At 40.4% G+C, this 16,613-nt stretch overlaps 1 protein-coding gene across 2 annotated transcripts; it reads left to right on the top strand.

The window, feature by feature from the left end:
* Positions 1 to 1,860: 1,860 nt before the first annotated feature.
* LOC134538891 (exosome complex component RRP43-like) lies at positions 1,861 to 16,250 on the top strand. 2 transcript variants are annotated; one of them, XM_063380491.1, is made up of 6 exons: positions 1,861 to 1,984; positions 2,733 to 2,769; positions 2,858 to 2,995; positions 6,142 to 6,436; positions 9,958 to 10,078; positions 15,978 to 16,250. In XM_063380491.1, the coding sequence occupies exons 1-6, from the start codon at positions 1,968 to 1,970 to the stop codon at positions 16,192 to 16,194; spliced, it is 825 nt and encodes a 274-aa protein (XP_063236561.1). In that variant the 5' UTR covers positions 1,861 to 1,967; the 3' UTR covers positions 16,195 to 16,250. The 2 variants fall into 2 exon arrangements, with proteins under 2 accessions (XP_063236561.1, XP_063236562.1); XM_063380492.1 differs by lacking the exon at positions 2,858 to 2,995 and having other exon boundaries at positions 1,873 to 1,984.
* Positions 16,251 to 16,613: the final 363 nt, after the last annotated feature.

Genomic DNA, 16,613 nt, shown 5'->3' with positions numbered 1-16,613 from the left:
ATCGGGCGTTACCCACTAGACGCAAATAAACTTCAGGGCACGAAACCCCGGGGGCTCGACCCCATAAAACAATTAAGGAACAAGACATTAGGACACAATTATTAATTCACAGGCATTAAACAAGTGCGTCGTAGCTACTCAATGCGAGCACCGCACGCACGGAGTAGACAACAAACCTCATCACCAGTCACCGCGGCCACTGGCCTTAATTAAAGTGCCAGTGACAATGATCGAGTCAGATTAGGAGAAATCCAACTAAAACAGTTCATAGTGAGACAATATGTAAACAAATTTACAGTCGCCAACCTGATGCCACAATTCAAATAATTAAATTCTATAAAACGATTGTTAAGCCTTAAGCATCCAATTACCAGGTGCTACCTTTTAATTGAGCACCTGGAATGTGTTTTTATCTTATAATAGAGCAAATTAAGTTGATATAATTTTTTGGCGCCAACTCACAAAGTAGGTGAAAGTTTCCCTCCCTTGCGATGCGGCCATGTTCGGCAGTCTCCAACCACTCCGCGCCGGGTCAAGACGTGTGTCCGTGAGCAGCCTTCAATTTTGTTCCACCGATCGTTCACTCTGCACTTGATTTAATAACTAAACCTTTTACATTTTTGCTGCTCACGTAGACTCTTCGTGTATTTCGTGGATCACGCAATTAACAGCACTGGCCGACTCCAGCCAACTCGTTTTCGTCAAGACCGCCGCGCATACGCCTGCCGGTTACATCCTTACGTAAGTGTAGAATATAATTTAAGATCATGCTCATTGAGCCCCCCTACGATAGTTAACTTTCGGCGCTGGCCGTCTCCAGCGAACTAGTAACCACGTCCCCGCGAGACTGCCGCGGCAAAGTCACATTGTTATGTTAGTGTCGTGTTTTGTTTTGTAATCAGCGTGTGTTAGTGTAATTGTACAACGGCTCAGAGGCCACATAGCGTATTATCATAGCTTTTGTAGTGGTTCTGCCACCACGTAGTGTATGTGTAGAGAATACACCATACCCATGCATACCACCAGAGAAGTCCGTGGATTTAAAGTCAATTCAATATAAACTGTGTCGTCTACGATTATTCCGTTTCATTCCGTCCTCCACACGGCCGAGCGGCCTCATAACCAAAGTAGGGAAATTCAGGGTAGTTTTCCAGCCGTGTACCTGGTGGTACACGCGGGGGCAGAGTACCCACAACCCACCACCAACTGCCTAGTGTCCCACTAGCCTGGTGACCCCCCGGACAACATTAGCACCTCGACGCCCATAGCGCCTGTCAGGTACTCCCCGGGCCTTCTACAGAGGCTGGGTGATGGCTTAGCTACCACTTTAAATAATGCAAATTAGTTTGTGTTTTATTGGATGGGTATTTATGTTTATTAATTTAGTGATTTTATGAGCCAAAGATGCGGTTATGATTGTGAAATAACTAAGTTAACATAACATTCTTTAAGACATTTAACGAACACCACCTTTAGGGACGCTTTTAGATTCGGGCGAGTAAACTGGAAACAAAAAGTATGCTAATTAATCAAACTGTGAAATACTCTGTATGCCTCAAGAAACGACTTTATTGTCAGGCTTCACTATTGAATAATATCTTATGTATATCCTTAATTTTTTTGCCATTAATATCAAGACACGGAAATAAAAATTAGACAATATATTATTTAAATGTATAAAAATACATAAAATCTGAATCCAAGAAATTCTGTCCTTTTCTTGTATCCTTATATCAATCGGTAAAAAAGAATTTTTTTTGTTTATGCCGTGTAGTTGGTATTTCAGAATAATTTGTGACCGAAAGCAAAGAATAATATTTGGTATCATGTTTATACCAGGAGTGATATCTCTGCTAACTTATGTAATCCTTGAGTAAGCTATAAGGGCGGGTTAAATCATGTGTTTATAAAGTGGGTGTTTGAATTTATTCAGTTTGAAGAACGAAGGCGGTGTTGGATTATTTTTGATGGCCGCACAATATAAGTGGGTACACGTTTTGTCAGAATTTAATGTATATCTTTATTTGTTTACTTTTTACTTAACTTTCTAAGCCATACGTAGCCTTTTATGCTATGATACGGAAACATCCCGCAGAAATAGATGCCTATTAAATAGCGCCTGGTAATAGGATTTTTCAGATATTATTTCCGGATCCAGGGCTGGGAGTGCTGTTGTTCTTATTGTAGTTCGAAGAATACATTTTGCATTGATTTCTTTGGGTGCGTCACGTCCCTGCTACCAACGTGGCGTGGCTGGCTCTGCCTGCTTGTGGGCAGAGTATCAGTCGTCATGGGCCTTGTTAGAGGGGGGGGGGGTGCCTCCCCCTCCCCCTGGATCCGCCCCTGTCCATCCTCAGGCCGGCCACACACGCTCTGGTTTCCCTCAGAGGTCTGCCTCAAGGTACAGAAACTTAAGGTAGACCGGAGTGTGTGTGTATGTATGTTATTGTACCTTGAGGTTTCCTGGTAAGAGGCGACCGGATTGAAAATCGAAAATACCTTAGTTCGCCTCAAGGTACGCCCCTTCCTCACACGTTTCCGGTGCGTGTGTACCAGAGATCAGGCAGACCTTGAGGCGACCTGTGAGTGCCTCCCCCTACATCCGCAATAAGAAAAAGGGCAAATGTGTATTAGTCATCATATCTCTGTTATGATTTTTGTAAATGAAGTGGGTGAAAATTTTCATTTGTTTCATGATTTATATTTGTGTATTTTTTCTCTTTCTCCCGCAGAACTATTCATCCCGTGAAGTACTACCGCGAATACTTGGTAAGTCCTCTTATCTTCTGCAGAGTGGTGCCTCCCGTGCTCGCGACGTGCGGGACGGAACAAGTAGAGCGCGTGTCGTGCTGTGCAGGCTCACGACGTGCGGCCGGACGGTCGCGGACTGCTAGAGTTCCGCGCTGTTGCCGTGAATGTGGGCTCCATCGGCACGGCTGATGGGTCGGCCATCGTGAAGATTGGCAACACCGTCGTGACTTGCGGAGTGAAAGCTGTGAGCTGCTGATTACTTTTCTTAACTGCTCTAGGTATTTTTATGTCTTCATAAAAAAAACTTGGTTAAGGGCCCCGCCCACCCGGGCACACACACTGTGCGCAGAGCTTCAGGAAAAACAATGCAATTTCAAAACGACTCGAGATATCCGAGTGGGATCTGTTTACGAAAAGCATTTAAGATTACACTTAGAGCCAAAAAGTACTTTCGATTTCACATTAAGTTTTTAAACAGTACATATTTTTAGAAGAGTTAAAATAGCTAAAAGACATGTTTTCAGAGTAATTTTTGGCATAAAACAATCGTACAGATTCTTGAAAGTACTTAAAGGACTTGCATTACACCTTTATCTTCGTTTCGCCACCATATAACGTAATGGTCACCGCTCAAATTTCCCAGTCACCCTGTGCACAGCAAGAAGACTGCGCGCCAGCTCGGAGGAGTCACTGCTCTAGAAGCAGCGAGATTCGCTCTCACTAACACAGATACTCCTCTGACTAGGCGGGCCCCTTGCACTGCAAGAACCTTTATTGTGATAACTCATAGTTTCAGATGTTAACTTTTGGAATAATTTATTTCTGTTAGAGCCAGAAGAGTATTCAGAAGGAATATTTTAATTAATCTCTTGGAATCTTAAGTTACTGAATGGTGAATACTGTCAACATTTTTGTGACTATTAAAATTATGGTCAAAAAAAGATTTTTATTTTAATAACATACTATAAATTTCAAAAACCTTGTGTTTCAAACACTCTTTGTTTAAAAACCAGTACAGTGTGAATTAGAGAGAAGTAGATCAGGCGCCCTGATTTTCCTCGTCTGCACGTGAAACAAAATATATTGCCATTAGAACTGCCAAATACCCAAACTGTCAATGACATTTGTTATTTTTTGTACTTTTCTGGAACAGACCAGCCGTTCTGTTAAGTAACTGTGGGGAAACTTCCTTACTACTTAAAGCCAATTTAGTCTGTAGAGCTACTAGGACCCTCACACACACACTAAAACGTTGGGCTGAATTAAAACTGTGTAATAAATTTTATTTCTTAAATGTGTGACTCTCCACTGGTAGTGTTGATATTATGTAGGTCACAGTTAGGTGTTATTTGACTGGTTATAAACATACATCAATATACACTGGAGTAGGTGAAATTACAAATGACATAACACAACACTTTGAATATTAAATATAGAATTATTTTATTCCCAATGTAAAAATGATTTAAAAGATTTCAATCTTATTAATATATTTAATTATTAATCATACTCAAAACAACAACCTAACTTAACATTGACATCATAGGAATTCAATAAAAGTTCAATTACCAGGAGTTATGTTGCGCACATTTAAAATATTTTCAAAAGTCTTTATTCGGGTTCGTTGACACTACACAGTTTTTAATTAATGTTTTTAGGGAACTTAAAATCAATTTACCTCGGCTAGTTAGGTTCAAAAATCATCGGCAGAGCTCAGAGCCTCTCATCTGTAAGACCACTGAGTCTGTTAAATAAGTGTATAAATTCGTAAAATTTATGTCCAAGTATTATTTAAATCATCTATAAAGTCAATTTAATTCATGAAATCAAAGTTTATATTAAGTTTCGGCGACGATGCGACATAAAAACGGGAGTTGCGTGATTCGTGCATAAGATTAGGACACAAAAATCTGGGCACTTTTATTACTCACGTTATTCACTCCTATATTATTTATCCTTTTAGATAAATCCTATTTCAATATTCTGAACTCCCTAATGGTTCATAATTATCATCCTCTATCCGGGATGCCTGATGCTAAATAGCTAATTTTCAGGATTTAAAATCGCCGACGTCACGAAGTTGCCGCTCATTCAGCTGGCCATTAAGAACTCTCTTTCTTACTAATTCCTCAAATAAACCAGTAAGACTCAACTTTTAAATGGTGGCCCGTGATTGGCCAAAAGAATCAATTCTGTTACTTAATTTCTTACCGAAAACGTGAACTCCGAACGCAACAATTGCGCGGATAACAAAATTTCACTTACATTTTAAATAAATAAATATTAAAATCATAATTTACATAATAAAATTACGGCGTTAATTTTACCGTTTACAGTTTCCAAGTCCATTAGTCCTTAGAGGGGTATCAACAATACCTCGTTCAAATAGTCCGGTAAAAATCCAAAGAATCACTTTTCCATAGACATACATAACAAAATATTGCCGTTTCTGAAAATAAATAATATTATACATAGGGCAAACAAAATAAAATAAATCGTAAATAATAATAAATAATTAAACTGTCAAAACAAACATGTTGCAGTACATAACGATACATGCATATATTTTTTTTTTGTTGCTGTAGGTAGTTAAACATAATACCACAAGTAATCTTTTTTTAATTTTACTATATCCAGGATTGATAATGTGCAGTTGTCAGGGCCATATTCAGAGGTCGAGTTTTCCAATAAATAATTTATTGTGAAATCAAGTAGATTCTCTTAGTATTTAAAAAGCATACATAAATATATCTGAGACAAGAATTATATGAAATTAAATTTTAGAGTTAATGAATATTTCTGTCATTATTTAACAATAATATAATCATGTATGTACAAAGTACTGTAGTAAAGGCAAAACAGCGAAAAAAGAATATCAAAGGATTTGTGGGGGCCCTCCATTTGTGGAGGCCCCGGTTGCCCTCCCCTAAATCCGGCCCTGGCAGTTGTACAGAATTTACTTGATCTTAGGTCATTTTACTGCTTCCACAAATGAGGTTGAAGCTGCCCAAATAGGCAGATGAATGTTGACCAAAAAAAAATCTGTGTCGTACATCAGTTCACCAGCATTTTTTGGGGTTAGTGAAATTTTTCAGAAAACCTGATGCTAAAAAAAAAAAATTAAATTCGTCTTTTGTAAAAAAAGAAAAAAAAAGTGTGCGGGGAGTCTACACGCGACGGAAGTGAAACTTTCTTGCTTGTTATGTTATTAAGTATGGTAAAGATAGTAATGGTTTTGGCTGAGGTCCCAGACAAAAAAAAAGGCACTTATGCGAGTGCCAAATTATGCTATTGTGCAAGTACGCTGCATCATGCCGTCTCCTCCTCTCCCGGTTCCCCCACCGAGTACCTCGTGACGTCTGGCAATGTCAGCCAAGAGCGTGTTCACAGGAGCTGACGGCGCCGGCGGCCACGGAGCCTGGCGCGGGCTGGCTGGTCCCCAATGTGGAGCTGCCCGCCCTCTGCTCCCCGGAGCTCCGCCCCGGCCCGCCCGGCGACCGGGCGCAGGCCGCCAGCCACTTCCTGGCGGAGCTGGTGCGCAACTGCGGCTGTGTGGACCCGCGCCGGCTGTGCGTGGCGCCGGGTCGGCTGGCCTGGGTGCTGTACTGCGACGTGGTGTGCCTGGACCTCGACGGCTCTCTGCTGGACGCCTGCACGGCCGCGCTGCTCGCCGCCCTGCGCACCGGTGCGTGCTCCCTCCTCCGCTGCCGTCGTCTCTCTCGGGGCAGCGCCACGTTGCTGACAAAACAAACAAACCAACCCTACGCTTGTTAGAACGAGCTTCTGTTACCGACATATTAAGTGAAAATGCTATCTCTGGAAGAGGAATTCAGTGAGGCTGTTAAAAAAAAATAAAAAAAAAGGAAAGGAAAGTCAGTAATTCCATGTCTCTTCCATAAATTTTTTTAAAAATTTTTTTTCTGCATATAAGTACAGTGGAACCCGGCAATTACGTTCCCGGGAATAGCGTTTTCCCGTCAATTAAACCATTTTTTGCTGGTCCCGCCATTTGTCCTATGTTTACAATACATTACTATCCCGCTAATCACACAGTAAAATCAAATGCCTTCCCGTGATATACACCATTGTTATCATCGAATAAAGCGCTTGTTACATGTTGCCAACCACAACTGTAGTAAGAATACATATTCCATTTCGATTCTATCGATTCCTCGAACAGAGTACGTTCCATTACGTACATGCATGTTGTGCACTACGTCGCAATGGCAATTCGTGTGCTTTTATTGTTACAAAATTTTTTTCGTTCTTCAGATCGTTCCATGTAGTTAAAGGAACACGTCTGCGTAGCACATACATGTACAGTTTCTCGCTCATTGGCAAATGTTGGCAACACTACTGCGAACCGCTGTGTTCGTGTGTTGGTTTGGTACCAGTGATTCTGGGCTTTATTTTTGTTTGCCTTGACGTAAATTTTCGCGCTTTATTGACACGTTCTACAGATCATTTATTCACGTTTGTGAATTTTCGCAATAGTCGTGCAGTGGCGAGTGGTCGTGAAAGAAACGCTTTAATAGTTGAGCAAAAATGTAATATTTTGAGGCAGTTTGACAACTACGTTGGATCGTGTGTGGCCTTAGCCAAGGCGTTGGATATTCCTGTGTCTACATTAAACACAATTGTTCGTAATCGAACATCCATCGAAAATGCCGCAGAACAAAGTGGACCATGGCAAAAAAAATCAAAACTGTGAAGGTGTCCAAATACCAAGGATTGGACGGCTTAGTTAAGGAGTGGTTTGATGCTACACGAGCAGCAAACATTCCAGTGGACGGCAGGTTGATTCGCAAGAAAGCAACGCAGATTACGGATCGCTTAGGCATTGAGTTGACCCCCTCAAATGGTTGGATTGATCGGTTCAAAAAGAGATATAATGTTGTGTACCATACTGTTTGCGGTGAAATCAAAAGTGTTGATCTGGAAACTGTTGAACACTGGAAAAACACTTTGCCAGATGTGTTGAAGGGTTATCACCCTAAGGACATATTTAATGCCGATGAGACCGGGTTGTTTTTTAATGTACTCCCGAACAAAACTTTAAATTACAAAGGAGAGAAGTGCCATGGGGGGAAATTGAGCATATTAAGGCTGACTGTTTTGTTTGTGAATTCTGATGGCACAGAGAAGCTGACTCCCATAGTTGTTGGGAAATCTTTAAAACCTAGGTGTTTTAAAGGCATCAAAACATTCCCATCAAAATATTTTGCCAACAAAAAGGCATGGATGACTGAAGCCCTTTTCAGTTCCCAGCTCCATGCATTAGATGCCAGGATGGGTGTGCAAAACCACAAAATTATTTTGCTAGTTGACAATTGCCCAGCCCACCCTAAAGAAATTACACTACGTAATGCAAAAATAGCTTTCTTCCCTGCAAACTGTACAAGTGAACTTCAACCCCTTGACCTTGGAATAATACATTCTTTCAAGTTGAAGTACAGGAAGCGACCCGTGCAGAGGGCCATCACAAAGAGAAGATCCAGCCACAATGCATATCAGTGTTCTAACTGCTCTGCATTATATAGCGTGGGCATGGTCAGAAGTCAAGTCTGACACGATCATGAACTGCTTCAAGAAGGCTGGATTTTCAACTGAAGGTGAAGTTGCTGCAACCCAGCCAGAGGCAGCCAACACACTACAGGTTCAGCCTTCAGAGTGGGAGACACTCAGTCCTGGTGTCACTGCTGCTGCTGCTGCTGCTGCTGGTGCAAACACTGGACGACGTTATTGACCAGCACGAGCCAGTACCAGCGTGCAGCCACACTGAGGCACTACAAGCTTTGGACACTGAGAGAAGCTATTTAGCCAGTGTCTTGTCTCTGGAAGTGATGAGGTGTTTCATCACTTCAATAAAGTGCAAACTCACCTGGAGGGTGTCAGGATCAAGTCGAAATGTCAAAGTAAAATATCTGACTTTTTTAGGAGGCAGTGATTGATGTTTCTTTTTTAGTGTACTACTACAGTATACAGTACTAAATGGTGTGTTTACACTATACCTTTGTATTACATAATGATGCCATGGCTAACAGCTGAGAAGGGTATGTTGAAAATTTAAAATGTTTAAATTCAAAATATAAAGTTGTTAAATGTTAGGTCTATAACATATTTTATATTTTTACTTAAGTTTTGAGATTGCCTTTAACTGCTCAAGTTAATTGCGAACAAAAATAATACCTATAGTTATTGTTGTAAAACTTTATTACAGCAAGCGTTGACTTGAAGAATTATACATATCTTCATGAAGTTTTTAGTAAAATTTAACTTTCCCCTCAATTACACTTACCCCCGAATAACACCATTTTCAGTTTTCCCCTTGAAAAGTGTAATTCAGGGGTTCCACTGTACATCCTTTAAAAGCCTGAATCCCATTTTAAGATAAACATATTTCAGCATTAATTTCCTGGCACTGATACAGAATACAGTGCTTAACAAGATCTTTGAATTGATTTCTCTGTGAAATCCTTTCAGAAAGTTACAATATCAATTGAATGTTGATTTAAAAAGGTAATAGGTGGCCTAGCTTTTGTTCACACTGGGTCCTCAAACCTTATTTGCCATTAGATGGGACACTCAGGATTGTCTCTCAGTTTTCTCGAGGGAATGTGTTATTCTCGTGCCACAGCCACCCATTTTGGTTCCCCGGGTCCTTACACCTAAAGTATTGAGAGATGAAGTGTTGTATACGTTTGTTAATTTTCAGCAGATATTACTGAGAAATGAATGTTTCATAGCATAAAAATCCATCAGTATCCCTTACACTTTTCATACTACTACATATTTGAACTCTCATCATTTCTTGGCTCCATGTGCCAGCTGTACATATCCCGAGTTTTAACAATGTTTTTGAAAGTACTACATCGCAAATAAATATATCACCAGCACGGTAAAGTCATATAAGAACAAAAACTTGATATATTTAGAGACATGCTGCCAATACAAACAACGGTAAATACAAACTGCTTGAACTGAAAAAATAAATGTTCATAATATCATAATGTAGACATTGTTCAAATAACTTATGACTGGTTTTGAAAATTGAATTAAAAAAAATAACGCAATAATACAAGTGTAGCATGTACAAGACCTAAACTTTTTTTTTGTGTCTTGGAATACCGACCTAAGAGTTGCTCGAGTACATTTACTCTCATCTCGTCGCACCTTGACGTGTGCAGTGGGTGGCTGGTGTTGCAGTGACCTTGCCGCGAGTGCAGTACGACGGCGACTCGGAGGAGACCTCGGTGCTGCTGGACCAGCGGGAGTCCCTGGACGTCCTCGCCCACCCGGCGGCCACCACCTACGCCGTGTTTGACGAGTACGTATCGCGGCTGGGCTCCAGGGTCATTCCATACCAAATCAACCAAAAAAAACTATTTTTGACACCCACCGTCTCAGATTTTGACGAAACTTGGCATGGTTGTTCTATTTATTGATGTAAGTAACCATGCCAATTTTTTTTGCTCTATCTCTAGTGGTTTAGATTTTACAGCCCCTTAAAGTTTATGGATGATTGGCATTTTAATCATTTGGCCGCCGTTAACTAGATGTCTTGTCCGATGGGAAAAAATTCATTTTTTATTTATTTACTAACCATTTTGTCTGAAAAAATTTTTATGTTTGGATCAATGTAGCAGGAATAACATAAAAAATTAACAAAACTACTAAGTGTTTATTTGGAACCATAAAAAAATCTCAAAGTGTAATTTTTATGATTATCGAAACAAAATGTAGAGTTTCACGGAAAATGGTAAATCTCATAAAGGGAAAAGAATAATCGTGAAATCTCTGTTTTATTTTTGTTCTAAAAGATATGTTCTACCATATTAAAAAGTAAGATTCGTGGTTTTTTTTTACTCCTTTGATAATTTTTTTCACTTCAAAACACAAAAATGAGTTAATTATTTAATTTTGGTTAAAAAGCTGCTTTGGCCGCTATTTGCCTGACTGTTTCTGAATTATATACTCATGATTAAAATACCACATCTTTCTTTTGGTATCCCACACACTTTTTTATAAAATAAATTACCTTACTTGCTGCTTCCTGTTTCCCACGCTGTCAAAGCCCTGCATTCGTGCTATGACACCATCCTGTTCCTTTTCCACTCGCAAATACATAAACAACTGCCAGTGTAGTTTACCTAGTTTACCTGGCTGCGGACTTCACACACTTCCCCCGTCTTCTGTGCTCGCCCTCTTCCAGATCCAGACGCAACATCTTCCCCGGAGATAAGCCATAAGGCCAGCAACTGATACAATCCGTGCATAGAGTGAGAACAAGGCGGGCTGTGTGTCACCTTGTGCATGTCCGAACCTGCCTTCCCCTCACAGCAGCATTGTCAGTCCGTCACAGGCAGTTGCCATGAAAGAAGTAAGATTGGTGCTTATACATAACAGTCAATTAATCATTTCAGTAAATGAGTGTTATTGATAGTATTTATGTGTTTTTATTAAACTAAGTGATTACCAAAGTTCATTGTTGTTATGTTTTATTGAACAATGGAGAAACTACTGAAAGTGATTGCCATCTGTTACACTATGTCAAGGACAAGTCTATACAAGGTATTGAAAAACTTTCTGAAGAAGATTTGAATCTTTTGACATTAAGATGTGAATCCAACAAGTTAACAACTGTTTGCCTTCACCATGAAAGTGTGTTTTTAAAGAAGTATGAATTTTTACAAAAGGTGTGTTGTGATCCTTTCAAAAAACATAAAACTGTTATTAAAAAAGCACTTCGTGTTTTAACTGTACAACAGAGTAGAATCATCTTATCAAAAGGGTACAAGGTTAAACCTGGTCAGAAACTTTGTGTGTTTTGCAGGAATAAACTTTTAAAAGATAAAGAAGCTGACAAGGTTGAAAGTAATGATGAGCACGAGAATGGACAAACAAAGGATATAGGACTAACATTTAGAGATGAACTAAACCAACTTCAAAAAAATACTGTAATTGACGAGCTAAATTCTTCCTTTCATGAAATTACATGCACTTGGTCATCATAGCAAATCAAGTTATGCTAAAGAAAAGCTACAAAAAGTTCATGAACAAGTAAAATCAAAAATTGAAACTGTTCTTGAAGTTGATCTACCAGAAGAAGAAAACTTGTTGGAAAAAAGTATGTTGCAGAACAGTGAACACATGGCTAAACTAGTGAACATTATTAAAAATGAAATTATAGGTGCATCAAGAAAAAAACGCATTCAAATGTTTGACAATACCTGCTTCTCTGTTGTGGTCAAGAAAAAAAATAAAAGAAACTTTTAACACATCTGATTATTCTGTTCGTAAGGCTCAAAATGTGTTTAAAGACAAGGGTTTTTTAGGCGAACCAGACCCTAAGCAAGGGAAACAGCTAAGCCTTGAAACTATTGATTTAGTGAAACAATTTTATCAGAGTGATGAACATTGTAGAGTTCTGCCAGGGATGAAGGATGTCGTGAGTATAGGAAAAAAGGTTTATGAGAGAAAGCATTTGATTTTGTGTAATCTTTCTGATCTATACTCAAGTTTTAAATGGGAGCATCCTCATTTAAAAATAGGTTTTTCAAAATTCTGTTTCTTGAGACCTAAATGGTGCGTTTTAGCTGCCTCTAGTCTAGTGGCACACACTTAGTATGCGTGTGCACAATACACCAGAATGTTATTTTATTGATTCATGGAGCCGGTATTGAGGAAGATTACAAAGAACTGATATTGCTCATGGTTTGTGAAGGAGCAACAAGAGAATGTATGTTAAGGCATTGTGACAAATGTTTATCAAAAGATAACCTTGTCCATTTTTTACAGACAAAGTTTGAAGAATATGACAATGAAGACGTTATTGAGTTCAGTCAGTGGGTTTCCACAGATCGAACTGAAATGATAAGGTGTTCCAGCTCTGTTTTTGAATTTATAGAAACATTAGTTGAAAAACTCAACAAATTAATACCTCATTCTTACATTGCCAAATCACAAGCATCTACTTTTAAAATTTTAAAGGAAACAGCTCTTTCCAATGTAGCTATAATTTCAATGGACTTCAGTGAAAATTATGCTTTCACGATACAAGAGGAAGCCCAAGGTTACCACTGGACCTCAGATTCATGCACTATTCATCCTGTAATCATTCACTGCAAGGATGCAACTGGCAAAAAGCTTGTTCTACCTTTTTGCATCATATCTGATGACCTCAAACATGATGTAAGTATGGTGTATGAAATCCAAAAAACTATGACTGCCTTTTTGAAAGAGAACCACCCACACATTAAAGAGATTCATTACTTTAGTGATGGGTGTGCAGCACAATATAAAAATAAATACAACTTCGTAAACCTGTGTCTACATGAGAGAGATTTTTTACTGAGAACTCAGTGGTAATTTTTTGCGACCAGCCATGGCAAAATGGAATGCGACGGAATAGGGGGTACTGTAAAACACATAGCTCGGAGGGAAAGTCTTAAACGACCTCTGGAAAAACAAATTATAACAGTGGCTGAACTGTTTCACTTCTGCAAGACCAGAATTGAAAATATCAGTTTCCATTTTATTACTAAAGAAGCAGTTAAATTGACTCGTCTTGCTATGGAAAGTCGCTTCAAAGATGTTCAAACTCTTCCAGGGACAAAATCATTTCCCAACTTTCAGCCACAAAGTGATTCACAAACAATTGAGGCTCGAAGAATTAGCAAGGATGAAAAAGCAGCTATTATTTTTAATTTATTTAAAATTCAGCAAAACTATCTTGTGAAATTAGAAGATTTGTACCCTGGATGTTTTATTGCTTGTGTTTATGACAGCTTCTGGTACTTTGGCATGGTGAATGAAATAAATGCTGAACAAAAAGATGTCACGGTACAGTTTCTTCATCCCCGCGGACCATCACCATCCTTTTTTTGGCCCAAGAAAGAAGATACATGTGCTGTGCCCATTCCTCATATTATTTCTATGGTGGAACCGCCAAAAACAATGACTGGAAGAACCTATCAGTTTTCACAAGAATGTATGACAAATATCCAATCAAAATTTGACAATCTAGAAGAATTTTGAAGTACAATGACCTAACAGTGTTACAACCACAAGAACTGTAAGCCTCAATAACATAGGAGAATTGCATGTGTAAGTAAACACACTAATGTTTTATGTAGTGTAAATTAATAATTATATTTAAATTGAACTGCAATCTCATTACTGAGGTCAGTTCTATTCGTATTTGTGAGTGTCAAGGGAACAGGTTGATGTCATGGCAGGAATGCAGGATTTTACAGCATGGGAAACAGGAAGCAGCAAGTAAGGTAATTAATTTTATAAAAAGGTGTGTGTGATACAAAAAGGAAAATATGGTATTTTAATCATCTGTATATAATTCAGAAACACAGGCAGGCAAATAGCGGCCAAAGCAGCTTTTTAACCAAAGTTAAATAATTAACTCATTTTTGTGTTTTGAAGTGAAAAAAATTATCAAAGGAGTAAAAAAACCACGAATCTTACTGTTTAATGTGGTAGAACATATCTTTTAGAACAAAAACAAAACAGAGATTTCATGATTATCCTTTTCCCTTTATGAGATTTACCATTTTCCGTAAAACTCTACATTTTGTTTCGATAATCATAAAAAACACTTTGAGATTTTTTTATGGTTCCAAATAAACACTTAGTAGTTTTGTTCATTTTTTATGTTATTCCTGCTACATTGATCCAAACATAAAAAAATTTTCAGACAAAATGGTTAGTAAATAAATTAAATATGAATTTTTTTCCATCGGACAACACATCTAGTTAACGGCGGCCAGATGATTAAAATGCCAATAATCAATAAACTTTAAGGGGCTGTAAAATCTAAACCATTTGAAATAGAGCAAAACTAATTGGTATGGTTACTTACATCAATAAATAGAACAACTATGCCAAGTTTCGTCAAAATCTGAGACGGTGGGTGTCATGGTGTGGTTGAACTGACATGGAATGACCCTCCATCTTCTTGGGAGCACATGTCGAGGCGCTGCTTGCTTTGGCCACCGCGTGTACCATGTTTGACGAGTACGTAGCGCAGCTGGGCTTAGGTTCTCACGAGCACCTGTTATTGAGGCAAGCGCTCCATCTTCTTGGGAGCACATGTCGAGGCGCTGCTTGCTTTGGCCACCGCGTGTACCATGTTTGACGAGTACGTAGCGCAGCTGGGCTTAGGTTCTCACGAGCACCTGTTATTGAGGCAAGCGCTCCATCTTCTTGGGAGCACATGTCGAGGCGCTGCTTGCTTTGGCCACCGCGTGTACCATGTTTGACGAGTACGTAGCGCAGCTGGGCTTAGGTTCTCACGAGCACCTGTTATTGAGGCAAGCGCTCCATCTTCTTGGGAGCACATGTCGAGGCGCTGCTTGCTTTGGCCACCGCGTGTACCATGTTTGACGAGTACGTAGCGCAGCTGGGCTTAGGTTCTCACGAGCACCTGTTATTGAGGCAAGCGCTCCATCTTCTTGGGAGCACATGTCGAGGCGCTGCTTGCTTTGGCCACCGCGTGTACCATGTTTGACGAGTACGTAGCGCAGCTGGGCTTAGGTTCTCACGAGCACCTGTTATTGAGGCAAGCGCTCCATCTTCTTGGGAGCACATGTCGAGGCGCTGCTTGCTTTGGCCACCGCGTGTACCATGTTTGACGAGTACGTAGCGCAGCTGGGCTTAGGTTCTCACGAGCACCTGTTATTGAGGCAAGCGCTCCATCTTCTTGGGAGCACATGTCGAGGCGCTGCTTGCTTTGGCCACCGCGTGTACCATGTTTGACGAGTACGTAGCGCAGCTGGGCTTAGGTTCTCACGAGCACCTGTTATTGAGGCAAGCGCTCCATCTTCTTGGGAGCACATGTCGAGGCGCTGCTTGCTTTGGCCACCGCGTGTACCATGTTTGACGAGTACGTAGCGCAGCTGGGCTTAGGTTCTCACGAGCACCTGTTATTGAGGCAAGCGCTCCATCTTCTTGGGAGCACATGTCGAGGCGCTGCTTGCTTTGGCCACCGCGTGTACCATGTTTGACGAGTACGTAGCGCAGCTGGGCTTAGGTTCTCACGAGCACCTGTTATTGAGGCAAGCGCTCCATCTTCTTGGGAGCACATGTCGAGGCGCTGCTTGCTTTGGCCACCGCGTGTACCATGTTTGACGAGTACGTAGCGCAGCTGTTCTCGACTGTTGTTGAGGGCACGTGACACCCGCCCGGTGGTTGCCACGTGCACAATGTGGTTGCAGCGACACACTGATCGCGGACCCCACGGCGGAGGAGGAGAGCCTGTGCAGCGGGCTGCTGACGGTGGTGGTGGAGGGGGGGCAGCTGTGCTCGGTGCACAAGCCCGGGGGCAGCCCCCTCACGCACGAGCAGCTGCAGCGCTGCATCGCGCTGGCGCACCGGCGCGGCCGTGCCGTGCACAACCTGGTGCGGGCCGCGCTCTGCTCCCCGGAGCGCTGACGCTCCCACTCCACTGTCCCCTTCACATGTAATAAATATGTACTGATATCACTGTGTTTGTGTCTTATCAATTTTAAAATACATAAACTCTTTTTAATTAAATACGTGATTTATCACATGATCGTCGCCGCACTGTTGGAGTTTTTAAATATTTTTTATTAAAATTTAAATTAATTTTTTTTTGTATATTTTGAAATTTTTTCATTGAAATCTGATAATAAATAAAGATTTTCAAGATGGCGGTCGTAACGTAAATTGCAACGGTGACGTCATAATTCATAATGGTTGCTATGGCATCCTAATTTTCAAGGTCATGACCTCAGTGGCTTAGAGTGGCTAGCTCTTAGGAATTTTAAGCTGCTTTTAGGATTTTGTGTTCTTTCTAAGGCAAAAACACTTGAGGTTTTTTGAAATCCTAA

This window comes from Bacillus rossius, chromosome 14 (genome assembly GCF_032445375.1).
Source record: "Bacillus rossius redtenbacheri isolate Brsri chromosome 14, Brsri_v3, whole genome shotgun sequence".
NCBI classification, from domain to species: Eukaryota; Metazoa; Arthropoda; class Insecta; order Phasmatodea; family Bacillidae; genus Bacillus; species Bacillus rossius.
Note: the sequence above shows the minus strand (reverse complement) of the source record. Positions and strands in the feature narration are given on the sequence as shown.

Excerpts from the sequence above, each read along its gene's own strand:
- LOC134538891 (XM_063380491.1), top strand. Across the intron at positions 2,996-6,141 it reads TGACTTGCGGAGTGAAAGCT|GAGCTGACGGCGCCGGCGGC; the intron begins GTGAGCTGCTGA and ends GCGTGTTCACAG. Across the intron at positions 6,437-9,957 it reads GCTCGCCGCCCTGCGCACCG|TGACCTTGCCGCGAGTGCAG; the intron begins GTGCGTGCTCCC and ends CTGGTGTTGCAG.